The sequence below is a fragment of the Zea mays genome, chromosome 4, assembly GCF_902167145.1.
Source record: "Zea mays cultivar B73 chromosome 4, Zm-B73-REFERENCE-NAM-5.0, whole genome shotgun sequence".
Lineage (NCBI taxonomy): Eukaryota > Viridiplantae > Streptophyta > Magnoliopsida > Poales > Poaceae > Zea > Zea mays.
In genome coordinates, this window is record NC_050099.1 from 3,371,209 (window position 1) to 3,394,991 (window position 23,783).

Sequence of the window (23,783 nt, forward strand, 5' to 3'; positions counted from 1 at the left end):
AATTATTATTTATTTTTTATGATTTGTTTTATCATTTAAGTTAGTTTGTGTTTAACTTAAAATTTTATATTTTTAAATAAATATTTTGAATAAGATGAATTGTCAATTTTTTTAAATGTCAATGGTGTTATGTCATGTATTTATGAATGGAGATAGTAATTTATTTAAATAGATTGCATACATCATTGATGTACTATACAAATGTATTAAAACTCTAAAGCAAATTTCAATTTATGTCAGAGGGATTATATAAATTTATTAAAACCTTAAAATGAATTTTAAATTTAGAATAGAGGGAATAAAAGAACACGTGACAAACGCAAGCACAGTTCCTCCCGAGAATCTATGCAAAAATAGCACAAATGATAGAGCTCCCATTTTTAGTTGTCTCCCTAAATTGTCCAAGAAATATATACACCAACCCCGCCCTCTCCTCCGCCCCGCGAGCGCCACTACCACCGTACCATTCCGTCCGCAGAGGAGAGCCCTCCCCTCCACCGGCTTCCCCGCCCCTCCTCCCAGCGATCGCGCCTCCTTCCGGGCGTCCCAGCCTTGGTCCGGTCGCCGGGTGCGGCGCTGGTCCTGGTTTGGGCTCTCCCATGGCATCTCTGGAGCAGGAGGTGGTGGTCGCCATGGCATCTCTGGAGCAGGAGGCGGTGGTCGCCGCGGCCGTCGTGGAGAACGTGACGCCGCAGCAGCAGGGCGGAGGTTGTGGCGGCGCAGGAGGAGGAGGGGATACCGTTAGCGCCTGGAGGAACGTCGACATTGCCTGGCTCAAGGCGAAGGAAGCTTGTGAGTCGCGGTTTATTTCTGGCTGGGTGAAAAAAAAATATCGCGTCTTTTAATGGTTATCGTTCGGTTTGAGTTAAGGCTATTGCGTACATGGGGTAGGCTGGTATCCATTGGTAGGCTATTGCGTACATCGTTCGGTTAGCAACTTAGCATAGTCAGGGTCATTTGAGTTGGTGCTTCCATTGGTTTGAGAAATGCAGCAATAAGAAGATATGAGGCAGCCAACTGGTTGCGAAGGTATGTTGGGGTAGTGTGTGCGAAGGACCTTGCAGAAGAGCCTTCCGAGGACGAATTCCTTGTTGGCCTGAGAAATGGCATTATTCTCTGCACTGCACTCAATAAGATTCAACCTGGTGCGGTACCTAAGGTTGCATTTCTCTCCTTCAGATCTGTAGTATTTCATTTTTTTTACTGTGCTTTTGCATGCTAAGCATGAAGCTTTTAGGTTGTGGAGGTGCCATCGGATTCTACTGCCCCTGCCGATGCTACAGCTCTCTGTGCATTTCAGTACTTTGAGAATGTGAGAAATTTCCTTACTGGCCTGCAAGGTTTAGGTCTTCCAACATTTGAGGCATCAGACCTACAAAAGGTTACACTATTATTTGATTTTTGTACTTTTATTTTGAATGATCAGCACTTTTTTTTTATTAACACCATAATATTGGTACTATTTAGTGGATTATCCCCTGATTAATAAGGAGTGCTGCTGCAAAAAAAAAACTGTTAACTAATTTTATTTGTATTAGCCATACCAATATTATATTTGCAGTTGCCCATTTAACCTCAGGGTGGACAAGGTGTTCGAGTTGTAGACTGTGTTCTCGCTCTGAAGTCATTTTGTGATGCTAAGCAAGTGGGAAAACAATCTTCATTCAAATTTGGTGGCATTGTAAAGCCTTTGTCGGGAAAGTATGCCACTCGCAAGAATAATGAACCTTCTGTGAAGGCGATGATAAGGAGTCACTCAGCTGAATTACTTCGGGATGGCGTATCACTGGAGCAAATAGGTCTTGATTTTTCTCCAGAACTCACTGAAACAGTAAGAAATCCATCACCTAGTTCTTCTTTCACATTAAGTAACTCTATTTTTAATTTGTGGTGATACTCATCTTTTTGGCTGTAGACTGCTCCAGATTCCATCCGGATGCTTGTTCAAACAGTTCTCTCAGATAAGAAACCAGAAGAAATTCAATCAGTGAGCCTACTGTGTAGCTAGCTGTTTATGCAATGTGGTCGTGAGAATAAATATTCATAATGAATCTATAAATTTTCAGGTTGTAGAATCACTCTTGAGCAAAGTAATTAATGAACTTGAGCACCGTATTGCAAGCCAGAGTGAATTGGTATATTCACTTCTTTTACCGGCCACACAATTCCTGTTGCATTTAGTTTTGACTAAACCAACCATATGCACAGTTGGAATAATAGAGACTATGGAACAGGTGAAAGAAACTATGGATACCAACGGCTGTAACTCAGTTTTGAGAATGGAGTCTCCCTGTAACACCAATGACAGTAAATCATTATCCAGAGTGGACCCTCCACAAGTGGAGTTGACTTCCTGCAGTGATCTGGAGAAGGTATCCACTTTTTGTGAACACAGTAATAACTGAATGTTCTTAATTTGGTACAATACTTCAATTAAATATTTGCTACTCAGCAAAGTAATTAATGAATTTGAGCACCGTATTGCAAGCCAGAATGAATTGGTATATTCACTTCATTTACCAGCCGCGCAATTCCTGTTGCATTTAGTTTTGACTAAACCAACCATATGCACAGTTGGAATAATAGAGACTATGGAACAGGTGAAAGAAACTATGGATACCAATGGCTGTAACTCAGTTTTGAGAATGGAGTCTCCCTGTAACACCAATGACAGTAAATCATTATCCAGAGTGGACCCTCCACAAGTGGAGTTGACTTCCTGCAGTGATCTGGAGAAGGTATCCACTTTTTGTGAACACAGTAATAACTGAATGTTCTTAATTTGGTACAATACTTCAATTAAATATTTGCTACTCCCTCTGTCCAAAAATTTAATATATTTTATATTCTCCTTGGACAAACATCTCTAACTTTGACCAAATTTATAGAAAATACATCAATATCTAGAATACCAAATAAATATAATATCAAGACATTTTATGATGGTCAATTAACGAAACTAATTTGATATTGTAGATATGAATGTATTTTTCTATATATTTCGCAAAAGCAAACTAAATTTGATTCAAGACAAAACTACCATTTTGGAATCGAAGGAATATTATAGAGTTATTCATATAAACATGTGAAAAATATTATTTTGTTCATTCTGTCTGAAATTGGTCCTTGCAATAATATTTGTCATTAGGCCACTGAAAATATTAAGATGGACGAAGTTGATGAGAATGCGTTGAGTCTGACAGAAGATGTAAGCACATTAGTACATGCACCACTAAGCAATGATAATGTAAATAAAAATATGCCAAAGCCAGTGAGAAATTTTGATCGAGAGGAGAAACAGATCCAGGTATTTCAAATGCTTTGTGTTCTTCAATTAATTTAGTTGTATTTTCCACTATCATTTGGTGACTATTGAGACTGACTGTAGGATTTGAAAAGTAACATGTCCACAGTTAAGTGTTGCATGGAGCAGTTAAAACTGCTGTACTCTGAAGACCTTAAAAAGCTTGGTATATTTTGCACTAAACTTTGGACATCTGTAATCATCAAACATTTTTCTTCCAAAGTTTTGGTGTTCATCATCATATTGTGTTACATTAGGTAATCAGTTGCGTATTGTTTCTCATGCGGCTTCTGGATATCGTAAGTTTGTTCAGGAAAACCGCAAGCTTTACAACCAAATACAAGACCTTACAGGTATATTTTTTCCGTCTTATGTACTAGAAACATGAGGACTATATACTCATGTTTGTTGTAAGTATTGAGCTTGGAGCAGCCAAGTCAAACGAGGAAGGAGGTGAAGGAGGAGAAGAAGTTAGAGAGCTCAAAGAACAGGTTCGTCTATGAACTTTGCATCATGGCTTTCTTGAGTTCACAGGGCTTGTGACCAATATCTTTTATGAAATTATGCCTCATTACTTCCTTACTGCAGATTGCTTGCCTCAGGGCAGCATTAGCTAGGAAAGATGGAGGTCAAGAGAGCATTCGAAGCACTCAATCAAGCCCAGACATATATAGAATGAGAACGGGCAATGGATTACCTGCGTTGAGGCACCCAATAGTAGATGGAAGTATAGAGGTATTCCTTTTTTCGTAGCCAAAATTTATGACATGGTCTTTCTCTTGATCGCAGTTTGAATTGATCCATATTCATGGCTTGAAACTTGTAATGGTGCTCAGAACGACTCGGCATTGGGAGATTTCGCTGAGCACTCGCCATTCGGGAGCAGCAATTCGCTGCCAGAGTTGGGACCAGATGGCACACAAGATCTAGCCTTCTACCAAAGAAGCAGCCCTGAACAGCAATGGAGCTGGTCCGGGTCTGTTGCAACAGAGGATTCCGATGACTTCGAGGTTGCAACGAATTGCTCGTCAGATCTGGATTGCGTGAGACCATCTAGTGCCCCAAAAGCTTCTGGTTTAACAAACGGAGGGGGCTCAGCTGCAAGAAAGTCCCAACTGAAGGGTGCAAAAAGTTCAGACATCAGGTAATCATCTCCGCTAATTTATATCTTAAAATTGTGCTAGAAGGTAACTAGAAATTGCTAAGATCTACTATTCTGAACTCTGCTGTTTTCTTTTTAATTACTTTAGAGGAGGGAATCCTGCAAAAAAGTCATCGCCCTTACAGAAAAAGCTGAGTGCTCCCTCACCAACGGTAACTAAGAAGAGCGGAACTGAAGGAAAGAAAACTCCAAATGGAAAAACAGGAGCCAAGAAGTAAGCAACTCAGTTGAAACTTCGTTTTGTTGGGACCAACTTCACCATGGCCGGGGACAGATAAACATGTTGATCCTATCTACTGGGTGATACATTGGTGTTTTGACACACGGATATGTCAGTCCTATTGGTTGAGAGAGCATGCTGGATCTTCGGCCATATGCTGTAAATCGCTTGTTAATTTTTGTTCTACTAGTACACGAAGAAATCAAGGAAAAAAAACCTTGACTACGGGAAGAAAATCACGGCCACAGGGGTATTTTAACCTCCTTCCTAATGCGCATATATCTATCGAAGTTGAGTAAACTTTGATATAATGTATTCATGGGTCACGTCCAACCAACCCTGTGATTGGTTGCTTGTAAATTTTTGTGGCCTTAATCATGGCTTCAATGATGTCCTTCGTTAAATGTGCACCTGGAAGAAGTTTTCTACTTGGGCTGGAACTGTGGATTCTCGATTTTTTTTTACATATATATAATCACAGCCGACATGAAACATAATACTCCCTCAGTTTCAGATTTTAGATCACTTTAGGGTTGTCTTCTACAACATGAAATTAGCTTCGTCTTCATATACTTATTAAAGCTACTACCTTGACAATGCATTGTACGGTTGTACCTACACATTTTAGTGTGTTTCATGAAAAACTCAATCGAAGTTAGATTTTTTTTTGTCAATTGGGACAAAGAGCTTCAAGAAATTCAGACACACACAACATACCATGCATTAAACGCCAAAGACACTTGGAAACATAAACATCGGTTACAATGGGACAGGTGAAAGCACAATAAGAGAACATCCACACGCGTATATATCCACGCATCAACAAGAACATCTAGCTAGCTAGGGAACATGAACAGAAACTAACAATGGCTTCTTTCAAAACTCCACCACGGAGAAGCTCGGTTCTTATTTGTGTTGACAGAAAACACGAACACACCATGGCACAATCACATGACTACTTGACACATGCACACCATGCATGTATATCAACTTTTGTATCTCTATTATTACCACCTCCTCTGGTACATGCACGGTGGCGGGGGCGGGGGCGGCGGCGGAGGTCCAAAGAATATCGGTGGTGGAAATGGGGGCGGCACAGGCGGAGGGAGTCCTGGTGGTCCTGGAAGGAAAAAATGTGGTGGTGGAAGCTGTGGTGGTGGCGCCGGGAAGAGTGGTTGTCTTGGCGGTGAATCGCGGTGTGAGCAATCACAATGGCATTTAGCCACTGCACCTCCGCCTCCACCGCCGCCGCCTCCTCCAGAGTGAGAGTGAAGGGAACGATTGTGGGAATGAGAATGATGGTGCGACATGGTGCCTTAATTATTATTACTAGGTTCTTTGGGGGATTAATTCTAGCTTCTTGACAGGTTTGATTGCATTGTGTGCATGATTATTTATAGTCTCCATCGAGATTCAAAAATGGACATATAAGTGATACCATGCTCCTTCTTGGTGGAGGGAAGGAGGGAAGAACTAACACGCTCTTCCTCGCGTGTCATTGTCCCTTAAGGCCCGTTTGTTTCATTTTATTTTGAGGAATTGGAATCTTACTATTAGAATAAGCTATTTTTTTTAGAATGTGACATTCCACCACTTTTCAAAGTTATCATATTAGCCTATCTCAAATTCATGGGGTGAGAGATGGAAATTGATTCTATAGATCTACATGCTATTTTTCCGATGTACAACTTATAACACACTCTTCTACTTGTTTCGTTATAACATGAATGCAGTATATAACTATCTATCTCATATGATTTAAAATAATATACAAATATATTACATATATAAATATATGAACTTAATTAGTTTTGTCTAAATTATAATTATTAAAATGAAATTCAATTCCAACGAAACAAACAGGGCCTTACAGAATCATCAAACCATCGAATTGAACGGCCGTTTACCGATATTTTCTTAGGAGATTGATTAGCACGTATACTAGTCATCATGATTAAATCAAACACGTTATTTAGATACAATGTATACATCAGGGGGCAAATTTCAGCGCTGATCATTTTATGTAAGGACATATGCATGGTCATATATGCCGCAAGCACCAGCTGACCCCATATATACTTCCTATTTTTTTCCTACCGGCCCTAGACGATGATCTTAGACTCTGTGCAGTGGGAAGTTTGTGAAGAAATCCGCTAGCTCCTATAAATTATTTGGTCGTCGTCATGCATGTAGAAATCCGGCCGGCCATGCATGATATAGAACTCCAAATTAATGCGCTAGCTTCTATAAATTATTACTATATAGTTACTTCTGAAACAGCTAGCTCCTATAAATTAAATGTACGTCCAGCTAGAGAATGAGCTGCTGGCCGCGTAATATAATAATGTGATGCTGATTTAATTAAATTCAAATTAAGCAGGATAAGTTAGCTAACACATCGTATGAATCATTCAAGATAATAATGTTCATGTGTACACAAATTAAATTACATTGGAATCCTCATACACATGCAATCTAGTTTTTTTAATCTAGAACCGTATTGTAAAAAAAAGTCATCTCAAATAGAAAAGGCTTCCGTCAGTCCATGAAGCTAAGACAAATCCTTCATGTCACACTAGCTAGCTTGTAGCCACGCACGGATAAGATGACAGTATACCAAACGTCAAGTTGACCATGTTTCTCAACGGGAGCCAGCAACGACATGCAATAACGTACGGGTGACGTCAACGTAAATCGCCATACGTTTAAAGTGCGTTTGGTTGGAGAGTCAATTAAAAAGGAGTGACTCCATTCTAGTTTTTAAGAATGGAGTTGTTCTATTCTTTGTTTAGTTGGAGAATCATACGAGTACAGAGGGGAGAAGAGGGAGGAGAGTGCTCGCGATGAGAGAGCGCTCACTGAAAGGAAATTAGGCGCTTACACCTATTTCCTAATTGATTTTGGTGGTTGAATTGCCCAACACAAATAATTGGACTAACTAGTTTGCTCTAGTCTATAAGTTATACAGGTGCCAAAGGTTCATAAAAAGCCAATAAAAAGACCAAGAAAAGGGTTCAACAAAAAGAGCAAGGGATAACCGAAGTGTGCCCTGGTCTGGCGCATCGGACAGTGTCCGGTGCACCAGGGGACTTCAAGCTGAACTCAACACCTTCGGGAATTCTCAGAGGCGCTCCGCTATAATTCACCGAACTATTCGGTGCACCACCGGACAGTGTCCGGTGCTCCAAGGAAGAGCGACTCTGAACTCGCCAGCTTCGGATTTCCGCTCCGCTAAAATTCACCGGACATGTCCGGTGAGCCAGCGAGCAACGGCTACTTCGCGCGCAACGGTCGACTGCAACACATTAAATGCGCGCATGCGCGTGTAGAGGTCAGAGCACGCGCGGGTGGTACACCAGACAGTCTACAGGACTTGTTCGATGCGCCACCGGACAGCCAGGCGGGCCCACAAGACAGAGCTCCAACGGTCAAACCGTAACGGCCGGGTGACATGGCTGGCACACCGGACAGTGTCCGGTGGCGCACCGGACTGTCCGGTGCGCCCGTCGACAGCAGCCTCCACCAAACGGCTAGTTTGGTGGTTGGGGTTATAAATACCCCCAACCACCCACATTCAAGTCATCCAAGTTTTCCACCTTCCAACTACTTACAAGAGCTCTAGCATTCAATTCTAGACACACCCAAGTGATCAAATCCTCTCCCAATTCCACACAAGGCTTTAGCGATTAGTGAGAGAGATTTGTTGTGTTCTCTTGAGCTCTTGCGCTTGGATTGCTTCTTTCTTTCATTCTTTCTTGCGAACAACTCAATTGTAACCAAGGCAAGAGACACCAATTGTGTGGTGGTCCTTGTGGGGAAGTTTGTTCCCGTTTGGTTGAGAAGAAGAAGTTCACTCGGTCCGAGGGACCGTTTGAGAGAGGGAAAGGGTTGAAAGAGACCCGGTCTTTGTGACCACCTCAACGGGGAGTAGGTTTGCAAGAATCGAACCTCGGTAAAACAAATCCGCGTGTCACACTCTTTATTCGCTTGCGATTTGTTTTGCGCCCTCTCTCTCGGACTCGTTTATATTTCTAACGCTAACCCGGCTTGTAGTTGTGATTAACTTTGTAAATTTCAGTTTCGCCCTATTCACCCCCCTCTAGGCGACTTTCAATTGGTATCGGAGCCCGGTGCTTCATTAGAGCCTAACCGCTCGAAGTGATGTCGGAAGATCACGCCAAGAAGGAGATGGAGACCGACGACAAGCCCACTACAAGCCACGAGAAGGCTTCATCGGAAGAGTCCCGCAACAAAAAGAAAGGGAAGGAGAAGAAATCCTCTTCCCACAAGTCGCATCGGAGTGGCGACAAGAAAAAGAAGATGAGGAAGGTGGTCTACTACGAGACCGATACTTCATCACCTTCAACCTCCGGCTCCGATGCGCCGTCCGTTACTTCTAAGCGCCATGAGCGCAAGAAGTTTAGTAAGATCCCCCTACGCTATCCTCGCATTCCTAAACATACACCTTTACTTTCCGTCCCATTAGGCAAACCACCAACATTTGATGCTGAAGATTATGCTAGGTGGAGTGATATGATGCGATATCACCTAACCTCACTCCACAAAAGTATATGGGATGTTGTTGAGTTTGGTGTACAGGTACCATCCGTAGGGGATGAAGATTATGATGAGGACGAAGTGGCCCAAATCTAACACTTCAACTCCCAAGCCACAACTATACTCCTCGCCTCTCTAAGTCGAGAGGAGTATAATAAGGTGCAAGGGTTAAAGAGTGCTAAGGAGATTTGGGACGTGCTAAAGACCGCACACGAAGGAGATGAGGTGACCAAGATCACCAAGCGGGAGACGATCGAGGGGGAGCTCGGTCGCTTCCGTCTTCGCCAAGGGGAGGAGCCACAAGACATGTACAACTGGCTCAAAACCTTGGTGAACCAAGTGCGCAACCTCGGGAGCAAGAAATGGGATGACCACAAAGTGGTTAAGGTTATTCTTAGATCACTTATTTTCCTTAACCCTACTCAAGTTCAATTAATTCGTGGCAATCCTAGATATACACTAATGACTCCCGAGGAAGTAATTGGGAATTTTGTGAGCTTTGAATTGATGATCAAAGGCTCAAAGAAGATCAACGAGCTTGACGGCCCCTCCACGTCCGAAGCACAACCGGTCGCGTTCAAGGCGACAGAAGAAAAGAAGGAGGAATCTACTCCAAGTCGAACACCCATCGACGCCTCCAAGCTCGACAACGAGGAGATGACGCTCATCATCAAGAGCTTCCGTCAAATCCTCAAGCAAAGGACGGGGAAGGATTACAAGCCCCGCTCCAAGAAAGTTTGCTACAAGTGTGGTAAGCCCGGTCATTTTATTGCAAAATGTCCATTATCTAGTGATAGTGACAGGGGTGACGACAAGAAGGGGAGAAGAAAGGAGAAGAAGAGGTACTACAAGAAGAAGGGCGGCGATGCCCATGTTTGCCGGGAGTGAGACTCCGACGAGAGCTCCACCGACTCCTCCTTCGACGAGGACGCCGCAAACATCGCCGTCATCAAAGGTCTTCTCTTCCCCAACGTCGGCCACAAGTGCCTCATGGCAAAGGACGGCAAAAGGAAGAAGGTAAAATCAATCCTCCACCAAATATGAAACCTCTAGTGATGAGGATAATGCTAGCAATGAGGAGGATAACTTACGCATTCTTTTTGCCAACCTAAACATGCAACAAAAAGAAAAAAAATAAATGAATTAATTAGTGCTATTCATGAGAAGGATGATCTCTTGGACACCCAAGAGGACTTTCTTATTAAAGAGAACAAAAAGCATGTTAAGGTTAAAAATGCTTATGCTCTAGAAGTAGAAAAATGTGAAAAATTATCTAGTGAGCTAAGCACTTGCCATGAGACTATTGACAACCTTAGAAATGAGAATGCTAATTTGTTAACTAAGGATGATTCAAATGTTTGTGATGTTTCAATTCCCAATCTTAGAAATGATAATGATGATTTGCTTGCTAAGATTGAAGAATTAAACATTTCTCTTGCTAGCCTTAGGATTGAGAATGAAAAATTGTTTGCTAAGGCTAAAGACTTTGATGTTTGCAATGCTACTATTTCTAACCTTAGAAGTGAAAATGATATATTGCATGCTAAGGTTGTAGAATTAAAATCTTGCAAACCCTCTATATCTACCGTTGAGCACACTTCTATTTGCACTAGATGTAGAGATGTTGACATTGATGCTATTCATGATCATATGGCTTTAATTAAACAACAAAATGATCATATAGCAATATTAGATGCTAAAATTGCCGAGCATGAACTTGAAAATGAAAAATTTAAATTTGCTCGTAGTATGCTTTATAATGGGAGACGCCCTGACATCAAGGATGACATTGGCTTCCAAAAGGGGGACAATGTTAAACTTAATGCCCCTCCTAAAAGATTGTCTAATTTTGTTAAGGGCAAGGCTCCCATGCCTCAGGATAACGAGGGTTACATTTTGTACCCTGCCGGTTATCCCGAGAGCAAAATTAGGAGAATTCATTCTAGGAAGTCTCACTCTGGCCCTAACCATGCTTTTATGTATAAGGGTGAGGCATCTAGTTCTAGGCAACCAACCCGTGCTAAGTTGCCTAAGAAGAAAACTCCTAGTGCATCAAATGAACATAGCATTTCATTTAAAACTTTTGATGCATCCTATGTGTTAACTAACAAATCCGGCAAGGTAGTTGCCAAGTATGTTGGGGGCAAGCACAAGGGGTCAAAGACTTGTGTTTGGGTACCCAAAGTTCTTGTGTCTAATGCCAAAGGACCCAAAACCATTTGGGTACCTAAAGTCAAGAACTAAACTTGTGTTGTAGGTTTATGCATCCGGGGGCTCAAGTTGGATCATCGATAGTGGGTGCACAAATCATATGACTGGGGAGAAGAAAATGTTCACCTCCTACGAGAAAAACCAAGATCCCCAAAGAGCAATCACATTCGGGGATGGAAACCAAGGCTTGGTCAAAGGATTGGGTAAAATTGCTATATCACCTGACCATTCCATTTCCAATGTTTTTCTTGTAGACTCTCTAAATTACAATTTGCTTTCCGTATCCCAATTATGTCAAATGGGCTACAACTGTCTTTTTACTGATGTAGGTGTCACTGTCTTTAGAAGAAGTGATGATTCAATAGCATTTAAGGGAGTGTTAGAGGGTCAGCTATACTTGGTAGATTTTGATAGAGCTGAACTTGACACTTGTTTAATTGCTAAGACTAACATGGGTTGGCTCTGGCACCGCTGACTAGCCCATGTTGGGATGAAGAATCTTCATAAGCTTCTAAAGGGAGAGCACATTTTAGGATTAACAAATGTTCATTTTGAGGAAGACATGATTTGTAGCGCATGCCAAGCATGGAAGCAAGTTGGTGTTCATCATCCACATAAGAACATCATGACGACTGACAGGCCGCTCGAGCTCCTACACATGGACCTATTCGGCCCGATAGCTTACATAAGCATCGGCGAGAGTAAGTACTGTCTAGTTATTGTGGATGATTATTCTCGCTTCACTTGGGTGTTCTTTTTGCAGGAAAAATCTCATACCCAAGAGACCTTAAAAGGATTCTTGAGACAGGCTCAAAATGAGTTCGGCTTAAGGATCACGAAAATTAGAAGCGACAACGGGATGGAGTTCAAGAACTCACAAATCGAAGGCTTCCTTGAGGAGGAGGGCATCAAGCATGAGTTCTCTTCTCCCTACACCCACAACAAAACGGTGTAGTGGAGAGGAAGAATAGAACTCTATTGGACATGGCAAGAACCATGCTTGATGAGTACAAGACTTCAGATCGGTTTTGGGCCGAGGCGGTTAACACCGCCTGCTACGCCATCAACCGGTTGTATCTACACCAAATCCTCAAGAAGACATCATACAAACTCCTAACTGGTAAAAAGCCCAATATTTCATATTTTAGAGTCTTTGGTAGCAAATGCTTTATTCTTGTTAAAAGAGGTAGAAAATCTAAATTTGCTCCTAAGACTGTAGAAGGCTTTTTATTAGGATATGATTCAAACACAAGGGCATATAGAGTCTTTAACAAGTCCACTGGGCAAGTTGAAGTTTCTTGTGACGTTGTGTTTGATGAGACTAACGGCTCTCAAGTAGAGCAAGTTGATCTTAATGAGATAGGTGATGAAGAGGCTCCGTGCATCGCGCTAAGGAACATGTCCATTGGGGATGTGTGTCCTAGGGAATCCGAGGAGCCTCCAAACGCACAAGATCAACCATCCTCCTCCATGCAAGCATCTCCACCAACTCAAAATGAGGATGAGGCTCAAGTTGATGAAGGAGAAGATCAAAGAGATGAGCCACCTCAAGATGACGACAATGGTCAAGGGGGAGATGCAAAGGATCAAAACAAGGAGGATGAAGAACCAAGACCGCCACACCCAAGAGTCCACCAAGCAATCCAACGAGATCACCCCGTCGATACCATCCTCGGCGACATTCATAAGGGGGTAACCACTAGATCTCGTGTTGCACATTTTTGTGAGCATTACTCTTTTGTTTCCTCTATTGAGCCACACAGGGTAGAGGAAGCACTACAAGATTCAGATTGGGTGGTGGCGATGCAAGAGGAGCTCAACAACTTCACTAGGAACGAGGTATGGCATTTAGTTCCACGTCCTAACCAAAATGTTGTAGGAACCAAGTGGGTCTTCCGCAACAAGCAAGACGAGCATGGTGTGGTGACAAGGAACAAAGCCCGACTTGTGGCCAAGGGATATTCACAAGTCGAAGGTTTGGATTTCGGTGAAACCTATGCACCCGTAGCTAGTGAAAGGGAAATAGGCCTTAAACCTTTTCCTAAATGATTTTGGTGATTGAATGTCCAACACAAACAATTGGACTAATTAGTTTGCTCTAGATTATATGTTCTACAGGTGCCAAAGATTCAACATAAAACCAATAAAAAAGAACAAGACAAGAGTCAAGATAAAGGAGCAAAGGGGCAACCGAAGGCACCCCTGGTCTGGCGCACCGGACTGTCCGGTGTGCCACCGGACAGTGAACAGTACCTGTCCGGTGCACCAGGAAACGCAGACTCAAACTCGCCACCTTCGGGAAAGTCCAGGGCCGGCTCGCTATAATTCACCGGACTGTCCGGTGTACACCGGACAGTGTCCGGTGCTCCAACGGAACGCGGCCTCACGAACTCGGCAGCCTCGGGATTTCACGAAGACTGCTCCGCTAAAATTCACCGGACTGTCCGGTGTACACCGGACTGTCCGGTGTGCCAGCGGAGCAACGGTCATCTGCGCCCAACGGTCGACTCTGACAGTAAACAGTGCAGAACAGTACACGTGGCAGAAGTCAGAGCAGAGGATCAGAGAGGCACCGGACTGTCCGGTGTGCACCGGACTGTCCGGTGCCACATGAGGACAAAAGCCTCCAACGGTCGACCAGCTCCAACCTCGACGGATAGGATGACGTGGCTGGGGCACCGGACATGTCCGGTGTGCACCAGACTGTCCGGTGCGCCCATCGCCAGCAGACTTCATCAACGGCTAGTTTTTGGATGGTGGCTATAAATACCACCCCAACCGGCCACTTCAAGGTGTGGGAGTCCAAGCAACATTCCAAGTCATCTAGTTGACATACTCAAGCCCTCCCAACCACCTATATTCATTGATCCATCCTATACACAAGATTTAGTCCACTACAACCAACACAAGTGCCACAAAAGAAAGAGCAAGCAATTGAGAGCTACTCAATTGAGTTTAGTCCTAGCGCCTTGTGAGATTCATTGAGAGATAGTGTGTGCTACATCTTTGTGTTCATTTGCGCGTGGAGTTTTTGACTCCCATTCGAACTTCCTCCAAAGTGTTGGAGGCTTGTAAAAGCTAGCAAGAGACACCAAAGATTGTGGTGGTCCTTGTGGGATCGAGAGTGATCCTTGAGAAGAAGAAGAGCTCGCCGATCCTTGTGTGATCGGGAGAGAGGGAAAGGGTTGAAAAAGACTCGTCCTTAAGTGGACTCCTCAACGGGGACTAGGCCTTCGAGGGCCGAACCTCGGTAAAACAAATCACCCGTGTTCATTGTGCTTTTGCTTGTGATTTGTTTGCTTTCCCTTACTCTAAGTTCTCTTGCACTATTCTTTGCTCATATCATTTGGTGTTGCTTCAAGATAAAATCTCATTTAAGTGAAGCAACACTCCGCAAGAAAAGAACTTGAGTTAGTGCCCTTTTTCATCTAAGCTTTCTTGCTTTGTTATCATAGAATTAACAGTTGTATTGATTTATCACTTCCGCATTATTTGAAAGCTATACTCTTTACTAGCAAGAACTTAGTTTTTATACTCCGATAATTGTTCATCTTGTTCTAACCACTAATCAAAGGATCTAGTTGGGGGATAAAGTTTTAATTTTCAGGTTTCGCCTATCCACCCCCCCTCTAGGCGACTTTCAATTGGTATCAGAGGTAGGCACTTCATCTTGAGTCTAACAACTCGAAGTGATGGCTCGTAGAAGATCCCAAAAGAACAAGAAGACTCCTCCAACGAACGCAACTCAAAAGGAGGTAACTCTTGAGATATTATTTGATGATTGTTCTAATTATGATTCATGGTCTACTAGTGTGATAAATGCCTTTAGAACCATACATCCTCAATTAGAACAAATTATTGACAAGAGTATTTTCCCCTCTAGTTTTAATGGAAAAATTAATTCCGAGGAGGATCAAAGATGTTATCGCTTAAACTACCTAGCTTTTGACATCTTAAACAATTCTCTTAGCAAAGAAGATTATCATGCCTTCATATCAAACTATGACGAATCCATTCCCGATGCGCATGATATTTGGACTAGAATTAAAATCAAGTTTGATGAGTCCAAACATAATAATTCATTCGATGCCTCTACTTCCTTTAGTTTTTGTGATACTAACCCTTGCAAGGAAGAAGGAGAAAATGAACGATGGAGACCAAACAATGAATCCACCTCTCCAAAAGGTTTGTCTTCCCATTTCGATTCCCACATGTGTTGTGTGGCTAATGAAAATGATAGCGGAAGCACAAATGAGGATGAGGAGGAAGAAAGAAGCTTTGTGCATCTCTACGCTCGCCTAAGCCAAGAAGATAAGGCCGTCATGCTCAAACTTCTAGAAAGAGCGAGAGAACAAAGCGAAGCTCGTCAAAGGCTAGAAGATATTCTCTCCATAAAGATGCAACACTTTGACGAGTTGACTAAAGAACATGAGGAGCTAAAGTGCTCTCATGTTGATTTGGTCCAAAGGTATGAAACTATTTCAATTGAGCAAGATAACGCTTCACATTGTATCGCTCAATTAGTAAATAGGAATACCTTGCTTAAGGACCAAATAGAAAAGCTAAAAGTTGAAAATCTAGCTTTTCAAAATAAATATGATATGCTTCTATGTTCTCATGAAAATCTTATAGATGATCATATCATATTAAACATTGCTCATGAGGTTGTGATAGAAAATTTAAGATCCCAACAACCTCACTCATGCACATGTATTCAAATTGATACTATATTACCATGTGCTAATGCTTGTTGTTTGTCAACAAGCAAATCTTCCTTTGAGCAAGAATTTGCAGGAACAAATGATGATTCATATCAAAAGCTCAAAGAAGAAAATGAGAGGCTAAAGAAGAGCTTGACACAACTAAAAGGGAAATGCATTGCCCAACCTTCTCAAGATAACCGTGATCACATGGTGAAGAAGCTTGAGACGGGAACAACCGTGGCATGCACTACATCCCTTGAAGAAAATGTCAAGGATTTGAGGATTGCCATGAGGAGGAAACAAAAAATGAAATTCAACACCTCCTCCAAAAGCCTCAACCACGCCTCCACAAAAGGTAACATCCAAGGTAATGATCAAGCCACACTTCACATTAAGAGGTGTAGTGAATGCTTTGAAATGGGGCACTTGATTAGGTCATGTCCCTATATTAATGGCTTGATTATTAACAAGGATGATAGACTTTGTTTTAAATGCTCTAAGAAAGGACACTTGCTTAGATCTTGTCCCCATTTAAAACAAAAAGGCATAGGGTTAGAAAAGAAAGTTTTTACTAACCATGTAGCAGGCAACAAGCAAGGAAAGAAGAAAACTTCAAAACTTGAAAAACACCTATGCTACACATGCCGAAAAAAGGGACATCAATGCAAGGATTGTCCCATTGGTAACAATTCCACTCCTAGCTTGTCAATTAATTTTCATGTAACTAGGCAACCCAAAATTGCAACTTGTGCTAGAAAGGTAACAAGTTTACCAAACGCTAGCACAAAGGACACTTGGGTTCCTAGATCTTTGTTTACTAACCTTAACGGACCCATCAAGCGATGGGTACCAAAATGTGCTTGACAAGATTTGTAGGAGAAGGAGATGATATGAACCTTTGGGGTGTTTGAGGAAGTTAATTCAATTCTTATCAACTCAAGCTATCAATCTTCAGATGATCTACATATTCAAGATTGACCCAAAGTTGTTTCAATATGTTATTCAAAACCCATATCATCTCGGGGAAGATATTGATGTTGTAGGAATTAAAGAATTATCATGTGCGGAATTTCAAAGCCTACAACATGGAGGAAAGTCAAAGGATGGTAACATTTATATTCTTAAGTGCAATTATCTTAATTTGTCATGTGTCTTGTGTAGTCACATAGAAATAGAAAGCACTTAAGGATGTTTTAAAATTATGTCATCATTCTTTGAAGAAATTCCTTTCATATGGTAGATTGTGTATTTATCAATTCTATATTATGACAATCTACATGTTTTAAATTGTTGCAATTTTTCATGGCATGTTTTTACATTAATTATTATTGCCATGTTCAAGATATAGAGAGATATTTCATGTTCTTAAAAGAATAAGGTGTCATGTAAGGAATTCAAATACTTAGGACACTTATAAAAGGAAAGTTCTCTCTATAACTAGAAAAGTGAGACTGATGTTTTTATCTAAAGTAATTTAAGTAGTCTCACTTGTAGAGAATAAGTTTCTCTATGGAAATGCCTATCTCATCATGTCTAGGAAATTCTATCCAATAATTCATGTTGTATCTCTTATTGCTTAATTGGATATGATTCTTCTACATTTATCGCTCTCCATGTCATGAATTAGATTTATTCCCTTAAGTCTCAAGAATTTAACCATGCTTGTTTTATGAGTTAAAACTAGGCATACTTCATGGAATAATCTAGTTCATATTATAAAGTTTCCATGCTTTAGTAATTCACCTTTTCATTCCCTATCAAAATGATTACTAAAAGGAAACTAGTGCTTGTGTTGCTACTAACATTTCTCTTAAGTTCAAATTATGAAAATCTACAAGAAAGAAAGTGCACAAGCCTCATGGGTTGATCTTCACCCAAAGGAAGAAAGGTAAAAGCAAAGGTATGGGAACTCATTCTCTTAAGTTTGGTTCCCATCTCAATGGGTATTTAATCTAAATTATCATATTCTACCCTTGTGAGGAATAGATTCGCTATTGGACCGAAGTTAACTAAGTGTGCTTTCAAATATCATTTTCTTAATGCTCATGTCCATTAGAATCTATTTAATGCCTTTGCGATATCTATATATGTTATCATATTGTTTTACTTCCAAGTAATGATTAACTAAATTCAATATGATAAAGTAAAATCTCCAATGATTATTAAAAAGCTTAAAAGGTGCTCTCTCATATTTCTCAAATGAAATGCACTAATGTTAAGGATTTTACTTCATGTCTGTGTGACTTGTGGATGATGAATTATGTATGCTAATCATCTAAAGCAATCATCTTTCATCATACACTCCCTTGCGCTATTGACATCTCTCTCAAGTATTTTCAATAAGTTTGGAAGGAAAAAGAGACAACTACAAAGGGAGGGCACTCAAATGAAAAAGGAAGAACATCAAGAACAACAACACCTACTTGGACAATAAGGTCTTCACAACAATCAATGGTGTAGTTGTAAGCATTCTAAATCTTTTTCATTGTGAGAATACAAAGCTTAAGTTATTTGTTGCAAAATTTATGAGCCTTGATCAAAATGTATAATGCTTCCCCCTTTATGTCCTTAAAAGTGAATGCATCGAAATCAATTCTTTCAACTACCTGATGCATATCTTTAGGGGGAGTCCATTCTTATATTTTGATTATGTTGAGACTATTGCTTTATCTTAATAATTTCATATAGTCTCTTGCATGAGAATAATGTTTCTCATATAGTATGCTTCTTCACATCAATCCAACTTGTTAAAATAATGTCGCTTTTATCAAAGATTGTTGCTTTCATTTCTAAAGTAGCTTGCTTATTGGATTCTCCTACTTTTAAGCTTGATTGAAAGTTTAATGTCCTTGTTGCTCTCTTGATCGCATATTGGTTGATCATTAAACAACTTCGAGTATCACTTATGTTTCTTAGTGCCTCATGTAATTTCAATTTGATCTCAATTGATAATTTTAATTGACATCTATCTTGATATGCACTAAGGAAAAAGGAGAATTCATGATTCATTTATGCAACTTGTGATTCATTTGATATATGCTAACAATAACTTGAAAAAGATCACTAGTTGTAGAACTCTCTCTTGTGCAAAGTATTTCCACACATTGTCATTGAGCATAGGTCTTAAGCAAACAAGACTAAGGACAAAAGCACAATGAAGAGAGCGTCTACAAGTAAAGGTACAAAACGGGTAAAACTTATTCCTATCATTTACATATGTACCTAAAATCTTCCTCTTATATACACTCTTTGCATATCTTGCATAAAAGGAAGAGAAAGCATGTCCATGCATTTTATCCCTGCTTCATACCTAGTTTAACCTCTTAAAATTTCACTCATGCATTATTGCATCTTTGCTAAAACTAGATGAAGTGATTCTATTGTCAAAGAGCTTAAAGCTTAACCTTGTAACGAGGATAAGCTACCTTTGTTCCAAAGGTGGATGGTCCTTAAGTCTCTTTGAAATCCGTAAAGGAAAATGCTTAAAATGTTTGCAACATGCTTTCATAAGTGCATAAACTGTCTTGAGCATCACTCATATACTATGACACAATGCACTTCACTTTCTCTATGATATAGACTTGTTCTCATTAACCTAATTATGTGCACTTGGCATTTAAGGCCAAAATATGTATTCCTCTCAAGGCACATATTTAGGGGGAGAAATCTATATTATATAGAACTATGGTCATACTTAATTGACATGTCTCTTGATCATATCTCTTTCATTTTGGTACAAATGCGTATATCCTATTATTCCCGTACCATGACTACGACTAATATGTTTTCAAGTATATTACTATGCTAAGTCGTAGATTGAAAGGGAAATGGAGTCTTCGGCGAAAACAAAGGCTTCCACTCCGTATATCATACTTCGCCATCACTCCAAGCAACTCTCTATTCCGTGGGGGAGAAATGAGCATCAAAGACAAGGACTTCGTCTCTGGAAGAGAGTAAGAGCCCAAAGCTGAAAGACCGGACTTCGCCTTTGGTATAATCTTAACTCATTTATTTATGACCAAAGGGGAAGATAGCACTTCGAGGGCTCTAATGATTCCGTTTTTGGCGATTCATGCCAAAAAGGGGGAGAAATGAGCCCAAAGCAAAAGGACCGTACCACCACCAATATTCAAAAACTTAGTGCTTTCCAAGAGTATTTATCATTTGGTATCCTATTGTGTTCAAAAGGGGGAGAAAGGAGTATTTCAAAAATGGTATATCAAAACCCTCTTGAACACTAAGAGGTGGATCTCTTTTAGGGGGAGTTTTATTAAGTCAAAAGAAAAGCATTTGAAACAGGGGGAGACAATTTCAAATCTTGAAAATGCTTTGCAAACTCTTATTCATTTACCTTTGACTATTTGCAAAAGATCTTTGAAATGGATTTACAAAAAGAATTTGCAAAAACAAAACATGTGGTGCAATTGTGGTCCAAAATGCTAAATAAAGAAAGAACTGTTCATGCATATATTATGAAATCAATATTGGTTTAATTCCAAGTAATCTTTGCACCTATTCTATGCAAACTAGTTCAATTATTTTCTTATATATTTGCTTTGGTTTGTGTTGGCATCAATCACCAAAAAGGGGGAGATTGAAAGGGAAATAGGCCTTAAACCTTTTCCTAAATGATTTTGGTGATTGAATGTCCAACACAAACAATTGGACTAATTAGTTTGCTCTAGATTATATGTTCTACAGGTGCCAAAGATTCAACATAAAACCAATAAAAAAGAACAAGACAAGAGTCAAGATAAAGGAGCAAAGGGGCAACCGAAGGCACCCCTGGTCTGGCGCACCGGACTGTCCGGTGTGCCACCGGACAGTGAACAGTACCTGTCCGGTGCACCAGGAAACGCAGACTCAAACTCGCCACCTTCGGGAAAGTCCAGGGCCGGCTCGCTATAATTCACCGGACTGTCCGGTGTACACCGGACAGTGTCCGGTGCTCCAACGGAACGCGGCCTCACGAACTCGGCAGCCTCGGGATTTCACGAAGACTGCTCCGCTAAAATTCACCCGACTGTCCGGTGTACACCGGACTGTCCGGTGTGCCAGCGGAGCAACGGTCATCTGCGCCCAACGGTCGACTCTGACAGTAAACAGTGCAGAACAGTACACGTGACAGAAGTCAGAGCAGAGGATCAGAGAGGCACCGGACTGTCCGGTGTGCACCGGACTGTCCGGTGCCACATGAGGACAAAAGCCTCCAACGGTCGACCAGCTCCAACCTCGACGGATAGGATGACGTGGCTGGGGCACCGGACATGTCCGGTGTGCACCGGACTGTCCGGTGCGCCCATCGCCAGCAGACTTCATCAACGGCTAGTTTTTGGATGGTGGCTATAAATACCACCCCAACCGGCCACTTCAAGGTGTGGGAGTCCAAGCAACATTCCAAGTCATCTAGTTGACATACTCAAGCCCTCCCAACCACCTATATTCATTGATCCATCCTATACACAAGATTTAGTCCACTACAACCAACACAAGTGCCACAAAAGAAAGAGCAAGCAATTGAGAGCTACTCAATTGAGTTTAGTCCTAGCGCCTTGTGAGATTCATTGAGAGATAGTGTGTGCTACATCTTTGTGTTCATTTGCGCGTGGAGTTTTTGACTCCCATTCGAACTTCCTCCAAAGTGTTGGAGGCTTGTAAAAGCTAGCAAGAGACACCAAAGATTGTGGTGGTCCTTGTGGGATCGAGAGTGATCCTTGAGAAGAAGAAGAGCTCGCCGATCCTTGTGTGATCGGGAGAGAGGGAAAGGGTTGAAAAAGACTCGTCCTTAAGTGGACTCCTCAACGGGGACTAGGCCTTCGAGGGCCGAACCTCGGTAAAACAAATCACCCGTGTTCATTGTGCTTTTGCTTGTGATTTGTTTGCTTTCCCTTACTCTAAGTTCTCTTGCACTATTCTTTGCTCATATCATTTGGTGTTGCTTCAAGATAAAATCTCATTTAAGTGAAGCAACACTCCGCAAGAAAAGAACTTGAGTTAGTGCCCTTTTTCATCTAAGCTTTCTTGCTTTGTTATCATAGAATTAACAGTTGTATTGATTTATCACTTCCGCATTATTTGAAAGCTATACTCTTTACTAGCAAGAACTTAGTTTTTATACTCCGATAATTGTTCATCTTGTTCTAACCACTAATCAAAGGATCTAGTTGGGGGATAAAGTTTTAATTTTCAGGTTTTGCCTATCCACCCCCCCTCTAGGCGACTTTCAGCTAGGCTTGAGTCAATTCGTATATTATTGGCCTATGCTACTTACCATGGCTTTAAGCTTTACCAAATGGACGTGAAAAGTGCTTTCCTCAACGGACCAATCAAGGAAGAGGTCTATGTTGAGCAACCTCCCGGCTTTGAAGACAGTGAGTATCCTAACCATGTCTATAGGCTCTCTAAGGCGCTTTATGGGCTCAAGCAAGCCCCAAGAGCATGGTATGAATGCCTAAGAGATTTCATTATTGCTAATGGCTTCAAAGTCGGAAAAGCCGATCCTACTCTATTCACTAAAACTCTTGACAATGATTTGTTTGTATGCCAAATTTATGTTGATGATATTATATTTGGGTCTACTAACGAATCTACATGTGAAGAATTTAGTAGGATCATGACACAAAAGTTTGAGATGTCTATGATGGGGGAGTTGAAGTATTTCTTGGGATTTCAAGTAAAGCAACTCCAAGAGGGCACCTTCATTAGCCAAACAAAGTATACTCAAGACATTCTAAACGAATTTGGGATGAAGGATGCCAAGCCCATCAAGACACCCATGGGAACCAATAGGCATCTCGACCTCGACACGGAAGGTAAATCCGTAGATCAAAAGGTATACCGGTCGATGATAGGTTCACTACTCTACTTATGTGCATCTCGACCGGACATTATGCTTTCCGTATGCATGTGTGCAAGATTCCAAGCCGACCCTAAGGAAGCTCACCTTACGACCGTAAAACGAATCTTGAGATATTTGGCTTATACTCCTAAGTTTGGGCTTTGGTATCCTAGGGGATCCACATTTGATTTAAGTGGTTATTCGGATGCCGATTGGGCGGGGTGTAAAATTAATAGAAAGAGCACATCGGGGACTTGCCAGTTCTTGGGAAGATCCTTAGTGTCTTGGGCTTCAAAGAAGCAAAATTCAGTAGCTCTTTCTACCGCCGAAGTCGAGTACATTGCTGCAGGTCATTGTTGCGCGCAACTACTTTGGATGAGGCAAACCCTTAGGGACTATGGTTACAAATTAACCAAAGTTCCTCTTCTATGTGATAATGAGAGTGCAATCCGCATGGCGGATAATCCTGTTGAGCATAGCCGCACTAAACACATAGCCATTCGGTATCATTTTCTAAGGGATCACCAACAAAAGGGAGATATCGAGATTGCATATATTAACACTAAAGATCAATTAGCCGATATCTTTACCAAGCCACTAGATGAACAAACTTTTAACAAACTTAGGCATGAGCTAAATATTCTTGATTCTAGGAATTTCTTTTGATGTCTTGCATACATAGCTCATAAATATACCTTTGATCATGTCTCTTTTATGTGCTATGACTAATGTGTTTTCAAGTGAATTTCAAAACAAGTCATAGGTATATTGAAAGGGAATTGGAGTCT

The 23,783-nt window shown here is 41.1% G+C and overlaps 1 protein-coding gene across 1 annotated transcript; it reads left to right on the plus strand.

The window, feature by feature from the left end:
- The first annotated feature begins 440 nt into the window (after nucleotides 1-440).
- On the plus strand, nucleotides 441-4,827 carry LOC100382602 (uncharacterized). The gene is made up of 15 exons (NM_001321464.1): nucleotides 441-792; nucleotides 993-1,159; nucleotides 1,238-1,381; nucleotides 1,580-1,831; nucleotides 1,916-1,987; nucleotides 2,067-2,135; nucleotides 2,235-2,372; nucleotides 2,601-2,738; nucleotides 3,149-3,307; nucleotides 3,389-3,470; nucleotides 3,562-3,657; nucleotides 3,737-3,795; nucleotides 3,893-4,039; nucleotides 4,141-4,448; nucleotides 4,555-4,827. Exons 1-15 carry the CDS (start codon nucleotides 600-602, stop codon nucleotides 4,682-4,684), a joined length of 2,154 nt encoding a protein of 717 aa, NP_001308393.1. The 5' UTR covers nucleotides 441-599; the 3' UTR covers nucleotides 4,685-4,827.
- Nucleotides 4,828-23,783: the final 18,956 nt, after the last annotated feature.